The sequence below is a fragment of the Zingiber officinale genome, chromosome 7B, assembly GCF_018446385.1.
Source record: "Zingiber officinale cultivar Zhangliang chromosome 7B, Zo_v1.1, whole genome shotgun sequence".
Lineage (NCBI taxonomy): Eukaryota > Viridiplantae > Streptophyta > Magnoliopsida > Zingiberales > Zingiberaceae > Zingiber > Zingiber officinale.
The window spans coordinates 88658741-88671071 of NC_055999.1; the positions used below are offsets into that span (position 1 = coordinate 88658741).

At 35.9% G+C, this 12331-nt stretch overlaps 1 protein-coding gene and 1 long non-coding RNA gene across 2 annotated transcripts; both read right to left on the minus strand.

The window, feature by feature from the left end:
- Positions 1-3517: 3517 nt before the first annotated feature.
- On the minus strand, positions 3518-4528 carry LOC122004524 (glycine-rich cell wall structural protein-like). Its single transcript, XM_042559399.1, has one exon. The coding sequence runs from the start codon at positions 4526-4528 to the stop codon at positions 3518-3520; it is 1011 nt and encodes a 336-aa protein (XP_042415333.1).
- A 5413-nt stretch (positions 4529-9941) lies between these two features.
- LOC122003916 lies at positions 9942-11386 on the minus strand. Its single transcript, XR_006118159.1, has 3 exons — positions 10893-11386; positions 10680-10807; positions 9942-10007 (listed from the first exon to the last, which is right to left on the minus strand). It is a non-coding gene; the product is annotated as an uncharacterized LOC122003916 (long non-coding RNA).
- Between the last annotated feature and the right edge of the window lie 945 nt (positions 11387-12331).

A 12331-nucleotide genomic window follows, 5' to 3' on the forward strand; every position in this document is an offset into this window, starting at 1 on the left:
TCCTCGACGACCTACAACTCCAACTATCCTGTTCCGTCAGTGGACCCCTCCGGCCGTGAGCCACCAGTGACCACCTTGGATTTGGGGATACTAATATAAGATGAGCTTTTTGATGTGAGGATAGCTTCAGCTCGATATATTCTTAAGGCGGGTACTTCTTGACTTGTTTCTTTAGATCTTTGACTTTAGTGCATGCTTTACTTTATTGATTTGGCAGTACTGATTTACTTACCTCGACTCTACTCTAAATTAGTTCTTGAGTTTGATACTTTATTGTTTGTCCTTATATTTTGATCTATTGGATATTTATGTAGTCTCATTTGTTATTCATAATTAGGTTGGTTATATATATGCATGATATTAAAGGACTATAGTCTAGTTGTAGGCTTATGTTTGTGCATTTATATTATAATTTGGTTATATATTTAGGCTCTTGTCTACAAGTTATTGATATTATATGTAGTATAGTTGTATACTTGTGTAACGACATATATGTCAGTGAGATCATATTTACCTATGCTTGATAGAAATCACTTCACTAGGCTATTCTCTCCAGATCACCATCTAGGACTACTTGATCTTGATCTTATTGTTTATTATATGTATGATGATACGATGGAGTCCGATGGCATATTATGACTAGATGGCTAGGATCCTCTTGGATTGAAATTATTACTATTGTACTTGCTATTGTGATACCTAGACACATGTTATTAGACTTGTTATTTAATGTATGCCCATACATTTAAATTGTCCATAAGATGAGATAGTGACCTTGAGCTATCGTATGTAAACAGTAGCGAATAGTTGAATATCCTCATAGACTCTTTGCTTGTTATGTCAGATTATACCGTAATATAGGATATCAAATTTCCTACTAGACCCTTAGTTATCATTTAGGCTCATGTCTATCCGCTGTTGATTTTAAATGCAGTGTAGCTTAAAGAGCATTATCCTCGGATGGATTGTTACTTCTTATTTATCATTATGGCATGGTATCTGTATATACCATGTCTGTCCACGGGACCATCCGTGGTAGAGTGTTCTCCAGTAGACAGTGGCCACTTATGTATCCTGTCTGTCAATGAGACCATCCATGGTAGAGCATTCTTTCACAGACATTGATTGTTTACTTATCCTGTCCGTCCACGGGACCATCCATGGTAGAGTGTTCTTCGGCGGACAGTGACTATTTACATACCTTAACTGTCCACGAGACCCATTCGTGGTAGCATATTAAACTAGTCAGGACTTGTTAATTTCTAGTTATGCAATTATTTGTGCAAGATTTGAACGTACTGTATGTACTCTTGATTTATTGGTTATACCAGGTTGAGCAGGTTAGTAGATGTTATATTATGAGTTATGCTTTTGCTTAGCAGATGTTTATATGGGTACTCTTACTTCATGGTAAGTATTGCTCCTGAGACTGCACCCTTTGATCTTCTTATGTTATTATCATACACTATCTTCTTGTACCTGTGAAAAATGTTATTCTCACTGCCCCTTGCTTTCCCTTTTGTATTTAATTAGGTTAGCGGGTAGATGGCATGTAGTGTCGCTCAGAGGTCCTGACTGCTAGTCCCACGTTGCATCGAGAGTTTTTGTTTCTGTTGTTACTCTTTCTCGTATTTTGGCTTTCCGAACTAGTTCAGGTATTGTATAACTTGTGTGTGGATTTCTGGACTTGTGATGTTCTTTTGTCTGTTATATATTTGCTGAGGTAAGTCGTACCAATACTCAGTCTAGTTTCTTATTTTGTCTGGTTGTGTTTGTTTTTAACCGTGTGAGTTGTAGATATTATCTTGTATTATTTTGTGATCATGTATCCAGGTTTTATATGTTGTCATAAGAGGGGGGGAGATGCTGTCCGTTTTCATATAGGGACTCCCTCGGGGCGTGACAATATTATTTCTTGAGCAGATTCCCAACATGACTAAGGCATTATATCACTCTCAAACGAATGTCTCAAGTTTGTGCAAAATATAATAGAGCAGCTTAAAGACTAGCCAAAATATACTCAATGAACAATAGCATAACGAGGCGGTCGGATTAAGGATCGGCTGAGATATATGCAGTATAACACATGACAAAGCAACTTATGCAGAATGCAATTGAACGTCCCAACAGGGCGGCCAACTTAAGGATCGACTGAGTTATGCTCAGCGGATAGCATCATCCTAACCAAATAACCGGCTTAATGATCGACCAGGTTATATTTAGCAAACTACATCAGCCTAATAGGACAACCAGCTTAAAGACCAGTCAAGACATATTCAGCCGATAATATCATCTTAATAGGGTGGCCAGTTTAAGGATTGACTAGATTATATTCAGCCAATGATACCATCGTAATGGGGCAGCCGACTTAAGGACCAGCTGAATTGTATTCAATTGACAACATCATCTCAACAGAGTGTCAGGCTTAAAGACTGGTCGGATTATACTCAGCAGACAATATTCCGATAACTTGTCATAATAACAACTTCGTGTCAGAGAATATTCTTCTAAAAATTTCTTCAGGGATCATCATATCTCCCAGCAGCAAACCAATAATAACAACATATTCCTTTGGCAACCTTGGCAGTAACAGAAACTACAAATGATAAAAGGGGTACACATGTGGGTAAAATAAAGATTTTTCATATGATTATCCTGAAGTGCTTAACAAATTCTGACACATTTTTGCCACCTAATGATTACAGATGTTATGTAAGGTGGTATATAAAAGGAAAATTCTCTCTATGACGAAGGTATACTCACTGACATCTGCAACTTTACTCTCACACATACGTTCTGACGATTTTTTCATTCGTTGGAATTGAGATTGACTTGAGCGTCGGAGGACTTTCACCAAGGACTTCCCTGGTTTTTGGGTGCTGACGTTTTGTTAGCTCATTTCCTTGTACACAGGTTGGAGGAAGAAACTTCTATGGAAAGAGAAAAATCTTCTGTTGGTCAATCAATCATCCACCACCCTATCCAACACATCATCTTTATATACATATGCATGTTTAAGATAAGAACATTTACAATACAACAAAAATGACCCAACACAAGTTGTAACCTAGCTCTAGCTACTATTATGTCCCTCTTTCTATGGTTAAAACAAACTCAAAAGACTAAAACTTTGTTAGTCTAATATCATTTCTAGCTATAACAACCATCGGAATTTCAGCTACAAATTTAATTCACTTACAATTAAATAGTTATTTATTGATGCGGCAAACAGAAGTCATATTTCCTTAAATCAAAATTCAGACCAATACAATTGAAAACCATGAGATGAAATGATCAAATTTTTAAAGAATATTAATTGATATTAAAGAACTGCGTGAATATATATATAGAGTAATGATTTAATTCCAATGCAACGCAACGTAACGTAAACAGAGTTTATTGAGGATTCTATTAATTCCCAGTACATACGCGGCGAAGGCATACATTTCGTTGCCCAAAACTAGGACACGTATTTAATTATAGGTCTTTAGCATGCAACATACTGTTTGCTAGAGAGTTAGAAACCGCCGCCGCCGATGCCAACACCGCCGCCGCCACCGATGCCACCGCCTATTCCACCTCCTCCTCCTGCTCCTCCTCCAAAGCCCCCTCCGCCACCTCCAAAGCCTCCACCACCTCCAGCTCCACCACCAAGTCCCCCTCCGGCACCGCCACCTACTCCTCCTCCAAGACCACCGCCAGCTCCGCCTCCCGCTCCACCACCTAGTCCACCTCCGGCACCACCTCCTACTCCTCCGCCAGCTCCGCCTCCCGCTCCACCACCTAGTCCTCCTCCGGCACCACCACCCACTCCTCCGCCAGCTCCGCCTCCAGCACCACCACCTACTCCTCCTCCAAGACCACCGCCAGCTCCGCCTCCCGCTCCACCACCGAACCCACCACCTTTGCCTCCCCCAAGGCCACCACCGGCGCCTCCGCCAAGCCCTCCTCCACCTTTACCTCCTCCAAATCCACCACCACCACCGGCACCAGCTCCTCCACCAAGTCCACCACCGGCGCCTCCACCAAGGCCTCCGCCGCCGCCTTTACCACCTCCAAATCCACCACCGGCACCAGCTCCTCCACCAAGTCCACCACCAGCGCCTCCACCAAGGCCTCCACCACCTCCAAACCCACCGCCAGCACCGCCGCCAGCTCCTCCACCAAGTCCGCCACCAGCTCCAACACCACCGCCTTTACCACCTCTAAGTCCACCACCGGCGCCAGCTCCTCCTCCAACACCACCGCCAGCTCCTCCGCCAAGTCCACCACCTTTACCACCCCCGAATCCACCCCCAGCACCGCCACCGAATCCACCGCCAGCACCACCGCCGAGGCCTCCACCAAACCCACCACCTTTACCTCCTCCAAACCCACCACCAAAGCCTCCTCCAACCCCGGCGCCACCAAGCAAGCGCTCATTCTCAAGGCGGCGACCTTGAGCAACACCCACGGTGGCCAGCAGCACGGCCGTCAGCACCAACCCCATCGCATGCAAACACTTGGCAGTTGCCCTACTCCTCCCCATCGATATCTCTCCCCTGCTCGTACGCTTTCACACACCACTGCACTGCTGCTTGAGCTCTGCGACGAAGCGTACGCATGCATATATACATGCATCTCTAGCCTCTAAGGCCGGCACATAATCAATGCGGGCAGTTGGAGGAGATGACTAAATTGACACTGCGATTAAATCACACATGCATATATAGTCCAACATTAATTGCACTTCATGCATGGTCTTGCTGTTCATGAGATTAATGTGAAATCTCGAAGAAGAAGAAGTAGAAGAATTAATTTATTTATTACACGAAGTGCATTATTAATTACAAGAGTACTCGAATAACCTTGGGGCAGAACTCCCCTTTAAATATTTGATATCAAAATGTAAATAATTATTCCAGCAAAGGAGCAGATGGGAGCAATTAATGATGGAAGGAAGGCGCAAAAGTCTTCAAAGAAGATTTATTTGGGAGACAAACATGTCCGTGTTTGGCTTGCCGATGCCAGACGTCATTCAATCGATTGGTGCAGCCTCCCGCCAGCTCCTTGGTGGGTTCCCCACGCATACTGCTATAAAACGGGTCAATTCAAATATCCGTCCTGGCTACGATTGGATAGATTAAGGATTGGAAAATCTTCAATCCAAATTAAAATTAAAATATATAGCCCATCGAAATATTAAAATTTTTTAAAAATATTAAAAAAAATAAAATTTAAATTTAAATTAAATTACGGATTGGATAGATTAAGCCTGCGAACTTATTGAATTTTTTTATTCATTTAAAAAAAAATCTCACAGACCAATTTAAATCGACCACAGGCCAGACCATTTAAGCATGCAATCACATGAGTCAGCCTGCCACAGACTGGCCCTCTTGGTTCTGCAACTGCGAGGTTAGCCCGTTTGAATACATATTAATAAAATTATAATTCAACCTACTTAAATTATGTAATTATTTAATGAGACGAATTAATTCGACGGATCCAATTCAAATCGAGAGCTCTATCCATGCATATCATCCTTATTTTGGAGCATGAGATTTGAGAGATGTTTAAAGAAGAAGAAAAAAATAAAAAAAACAAGAGAATAATTTTTTTCCATTATTGTTATTGTAATTTAATGGACTTTAATGAAATTTATATAAAATTTGTAGTTATAAAAATAGCATAAATTATGATACTTGAAATTGTAACAATAAATATTATTTATATGGGAAATTTTAATCATTAAAATTAATTGAGATCAATATAAAAAAAAACTATTTTGATCTTATTACTTACTCATTACAAATCCAACTACTACATTGAATTTGATTGTTAGCACGGTAAAATATTACCTTATTAATGGTTTGGTGAAATGTCACCAAATTTACAGCACATGAAATATAAAAGACTAACAACAGGCACGATTTGACATACTAGATTTTAGGTGCAATATTGATGGGTATATATAGTTCAAAACAGAAGATATATATAGTCCCAAGAATGAATATATTGATTTTTGTTTAGATGGAATTTGATAAGTCTAACTCTGACCACATTAAAATTTTAGATTCTGGATATTATCCTATCATCGTTGAGTTTTAATCAAAACGTAGTGAATTTTAGTTAAAAGTTACTAATGATCTTAGACACATCCAAATTAATTTAAATTAGGATTAATATATTTTTAGAAGTACTTCTAGTGTAACCATGTCTTCCAATTTTAGTTCTATACCCTAGATAGGTTATTGTGAGTTTTTAAAAATTTATACAATTTGAATAAATTTTACACAAACTCATTATTGGATTTAAGCCTATTATATGCACTCAACAACAATATCCATCTATTCCTAACACTCCTTTTGACTCTAACCATATTGAAAATTTTAGTTTATAAAAAGTATAACACTATAGTTGTAGTCAAAACTTAGTGGTTGACTCATCAATGAACTTAGTCAAAACTCATCGATGGACTTACACTTATTAAATATAATCCAAATCAAGACTATTATAATATTCTTAGAACTCTCCTGAGTTTATCTATATCCTTTAATCTTAGTTCCACATCCTATTTAGTCTGCCGTATTTTTTTTTAAAATCCAATCTCATATAATTTTTCAAAGTCACTGATGCACTTAAATTTATCATATTCAATACCAAGAATATTTGTGTATTCCTAGAACTCTTGCAACTCTAATTATGTTCAAGATTTTGAAATCTTGACCGAATACACCAATCGGTAATTTTTTTGATAAAAATTCACTAATGAACTTAGATTTATCAAATTTAATCTAAATCAGAATCAATGTATTCTTGAGACTCTCTAAAGAGTAACCATTCCCTCTAATCTTAGTTCCACATCCACTGAGTTTTTTTCTAAAAAAAAATATAGGTTTTCTTTAAAGGAGACAAACATTTATTTCAAAAACTTATAAAATGTGGCCCATGTTTTGACATTTTAAATGTATTTCAATAGCTCTAGTGGGTCAAACAAGTGCATTTACATACAAAAGAATATTTTAGAAAATAGGTACATGATTTGATAAGTTTAAAAGTATGGTGTGTGATTTAAGTATTTGTGAAAGTTTAGTAAGTGGTTCAGTAAATGTTGTTTGATATAATTTGGGTAGAATGTTATCGAATATGAATGTTGTATCTAGGTGAGTTTAGTTACCTAGGAAGTTCATATTAGTCAACTCTTCATGAACTTGGATTTGTGTTGAACTTGTGTCAAATTCTGTAAGTCACATAGACTATATTATAATCAAGTCACAAAGATTAGAGCAAAATACTAATTAGTCACAAAAATCAAATAAGAACATCCAATCTATACTTTAAGGAAAATAGTTCGTGCGACAGCAAACACACTAAGCAATTATTACTAAAAAGATTGTTACACCTTATATAGCTACTCTATAGAATGAATTAGAGACATCAACAACTTGCCTGTACCCCAAACTAATCATTTACATCATAATGAACATATCTAATTCCTCATAATGAATATTATGTCAAGAGCATATTCAACATCTCCAATCAATACAATTATTCACAATCACATTTTAAATACTCAACAAAAAATATAACTGGTCGACCAGTGAATAAATACCAAAGATATAAATCAATATTAATTTTTCTTTTTAGCTAGAATCTACTCATTCTAATCAGTCGCTTTCCTAGTTATGCTCCATAAATCGAATCATTCATAGCCAATAGGATATATACTAAAGTAACAAACACTGACTAGAACTCAAGTAGATAGCTAAATAGTTAATTAGTGTAAGATTGAGATTAACTTATAATCTCAAACGTCTCATATAGTAGAGAAGTAGAAATTGATTCTCCTACTACCTTTATTGTCGCCATAACACATGTGGTATAAATCACATGCTACGATATTATTCTTTTTACTAAAAAGAAAGCACATTTTCTCAAAATTTAATATCGTACAGATTTTAATCTAGATATACCTAATGTCTAATCATGAATTCAACATATGAATTCTAATATGACCTTAAGCAGATTTAGTAAATGGTGGATTCATTTACTTAGGTCATTACATAAATGATCTCATCTTGATACAATTATCAAGGCAGCCTTAACTTATGGATATGTGTCTATTCATAGCTATACGAGTTGTTCTATAAGTAACGGTCTTACTTCTATTTATACTTAACAAATAGAGTTGATTGTCCATATGAGTGAACCAATCTCAACTACTTGTTAACATGCTCATAGAGACTTAATCTAAAATGTAACAATATATACACTGAATAGATCATGACATTTTATAACATGTTACATTTTACAAAGTCATAAAGACTTCCCATATTCTTGAAATGACTCTTTAGTTAATGGCTTAGTAAAAGGATCTGTAAGCATATTACACGTAGAGATGTACTCAAAAACTATTTTTTCTTGTCAATAATATCTCTTACAAAATTATACTTAATTTATATATACTTACCTTTGCTATGATATTTGGGATCTTTGGAAAAAGTTATAACAGCTTGACTATCATAGTACACTGTAATAGGACTCCCACTGTCCTCAACAATCTTTAGATGCTTTAGGAACCTTCTCAACTAGACAACTTCTTGCACATCCACTGCATAAGTCAAACAACTTCCATTGTCGACAAGGCTACACAAACTCAGCTATATAATTTCTATTATTGACAAGGCTACACAAGCCAAGCCACACAACTTTCATTGTTGACAACGCTGCATAAGCCTGCTTCTAGCTATTCCATGAGATGACGCCACCATTTAGCAAGAACTCAGATGTGGATTTTCTGTTATCAATGTCTCTCACCTAATTTACATCTATATAAACCTTCAGGCTCATCTTAGATTCTCAAAAATAGATACAACAATATATTATCCCTTTAAGATATCTAAATATCATTTTCACTACTCTCCAGTGTTTCGATCCTGGATTTGACTCGAAACGACTAACTAAGTCAAAAACATACTTTACATCAGAATGAATACACAACATAGTTATATTAAAATACCAATAGCACTATCATATGATTTTTCCTTCATTTCGGGTATTTCTTTAGAAGTTTTGGGATACAATATTGCAATCTAACATATTAAAATGTTGTGACATCTTAGTGATATAAATCTCTTGAGACAAACCTATAAAATAACCTTTTTTATTAATCTTTCATGATCTTTACTCCTGAGATATACTCAGCTTTTCTTCAAAAATAACATTTGGGTATATTCTTTTGCAACCACTACAAGAAAACAGGGCTTCGGAGACGAAAAAATCTGTCTCTGAAAATCATTTTTCTGTCTCTAAAGAAAGTTTGAGACGGAATATTCCGTCTCAAAAATCCGTTAGTGAAAGTCCCGTAGCTAATTTTGAAACGAAAATATTTCGTCTCTAATTTTAGAAACGGATGAAAAAACTGTTTATAAATCTGTTTTCAAATTAACAAAATAAAATTAATTTCAAATGTAAATTCTGTCTCTAATTTTATTTTAAATCTGTTATTAATCTTGTTTATAAATCAGTTTACAATTCTATTTATAAATCTGTATATAATTTTATTTTTAAATTTATCATTAAATATTATTATATTATATTTTTATATTTTTCATCAATATATTTAATAATTCTTCATTTCAAATAAATTAAAAAGTATTAAAAAGAAATAACTTCTAATTCCAAATGTATTATACAATTAACATTAAAATAAATAAATATTTACATTATCCAAACAAATTTGACCAATAATCAAGCCATAAAGACTAAATTTTCCTAGATATAAATGATTTGTACATTCCATTTCTTGAATCATTTCTGAATCATCTCCTTGAGATTTTCTTCCCTCTGCCTACTTTATGTAATAACAAGTTTTTTTTCCTTTTCAATATTTTGTTCCTCCATCCTCGAGCTAATAGCATCCATGCCTTCAATTTCTTCTTTTTGCTCTCCCTGTCTTCGAATTTCATGAGATAAATTGCTTCTCTTGTACAGATTAATGAACCAACCAATTTTGTTGAGAAAATCTAACAAATCAAAATATGAAACGAGTAAGTCTTACAATATCAAAATTTTTAATACAAAATAAATTAAAATTGTACAAAAGTCATAATCAGTATCAATGATCACCCACTAATTAGACCATAGTTGTCAATGCTAAAGAATTAACAAGGGAGTTTGGATTTTGGATTCTAAGACTAAGATTTGAAATAGCAAAGCAAGTATAAAATCAAACCTAATGAATAAAATACAATGTAAGAATTGAGAGCTAAGTCTAACCTAACTACAATTGCAGAAAATAAAAGTCAACATGAAGTAATTAACGAAACTAAGCATGGAATAAAACCTAGAGCATTAAAGAAACCTAATCTAACTTAACCTAATTGAATTTAAATGAAGACATAAAACTTAACAATTGAAAGAGCAATACAAAGCAATAGTTAAGTAAACTAAGATGTATCATATTGAACCTAACTATTGAAAGAGATATTTCACAGAACACACGACATGCAGGAATTAGAACCTAACTACGGAACATTTTATCAAACAAGTTGGGTGCATGAAACAATTAAAGTCAAGTGCGTGCAATCTAATTAAGGGAGATCAAGTTTGATATAAGCATTCAATAAGAAACATAACACACATCCAACATGATAAAAGAAACAACCCAATAAATCTGATCAGGTTTAGATTATTACCCTTATCAGCAGTTTGTGGCTCTTCCGACGATGGTAAATCTGTCCAACAACCCTCACTGCCTCAGAATTCACTGATACACAACATTGGCACAAATCCAAGCACAAATGGGGTCACCGCAGCAATGGATCTACAATCCAGAAGATGCCAATCTGTTGATAAGCTGTGATGGCTGTCAAACAGGGAATAGGAATAGAGATGACAACATCTCATACCTCCTTGTGGCTGACCAGATGGCCACGGCATAATTGAAGGGGGCAACGCGTGGTAACCCCTTGCAACTGCTGATACGCGGAAGAACAACCCTACTCTCCTGTGTACTCAGCTCTCCGACGGTGGCAGATGGAAGAGGAAGAAGTGGCAACCGGTGAAAGAGATGGTGGCGATGCTAGCCACCCAAATTGCAGGTATTATGGTCGGATGCGATGACGCCGGCTGCATCTAGGGCAGAGATGCAAGGGGAAAATGTAGAAGAGGATCGGGCCGCCTGATAGCCCAGAGAGCTTGGTGTTGGTGAGGCTCACGGAGAGAAGGACTGCTGCCGGTGGTGCTCTCGTGACAATCAGCGCGGTGAGGACCTCCGCGACGAGGAGACGATGGCAGAGGAGGGAAGATGACGCGGAAGAAGAGAAAGGGGTGCCGATTGGAGAAGATGAGGAGAAGAAGAAGAGCAGAGAGTAAACGGCGCGAGAGAGGAGGAATAATCGGGGCGGCGACTAGATAAGGTGAGGAAGGGTTCGGCGATTAGGGAGGAGTAGGGCACGGTGAGGAATTATAACCAAAATTGATTAATTAAATTAGAAAATTAGGATTATTTTAATTAAAGTCTAAGTAATTTCTTTTATCAACTCCTACTAAATTGGATATTCCAAATATGTATTTCTCAAGCCCGCAAATGCATCCCCTCTAATTACGCTTTACGAGTTCCGACAAAAAAAAATCTTAAAAATTTCTAAAAATTATGTTAAGATTATTCCCCAATTAAATCTTATTATTTAATTATTATTATTATTATTTTATTACCGTAATTTACAATAAAAGTGCACAATTATTAATAAAAATCAATAAAAATAACAAGAATTCAGGGAGGGGGCTAATTGAAAAGGTTGCGAATCTTGCGACCTTGAGAAGCAACTGTAGACAACCTCAAGTGGTTGCGACCGACCTCACAACTACGACCGACCTCGTAGCTGCGAATGACCTTGCAGCCGTATGAGATGGCCACCAAGCACGAGAAAAAAAAATCAAAGGAGGGGGAAAAAGAATTCGTACCTGCTCTCATAAAGCTAAAGACAAAGTCAAAGCCAAATTAGGACGAGGAGAAAGGGTTAGAAAATCTAATTCATATCTATTTTTGTTTATAAAAAGTTATATGTAATTTCATATTAAATTTGGTTTAAATTCTTTCTTAAAGTTTTTTCATATATTATATTTTGTCAAAGTGAACATATTTACAATTTCATGTCTCTTATTTATATAAATATAAAATAGATTTTATTTTCATTTAAAATTTTCATTAAATGTTTAAACGGTCACAAATTCCGTTTATAATCCATATTTATTTTTTAAATAAAATTTATACATAGCTTTGTATCAAAATTTGTTTTAAATTTATTTTCAAATATTATATTTCATTAAAGTTAAACAAATTAAT

Excerpts from the sequence above, each read along its gene's own strand:
- LOC122004524 (XM_042559399.1), bottom strand. The coding sequence starts at position 4,528 with ATGGGGAGGAGTAGGGCAACTGCCAAGTGTTTGCATGCGATGGGGTTG.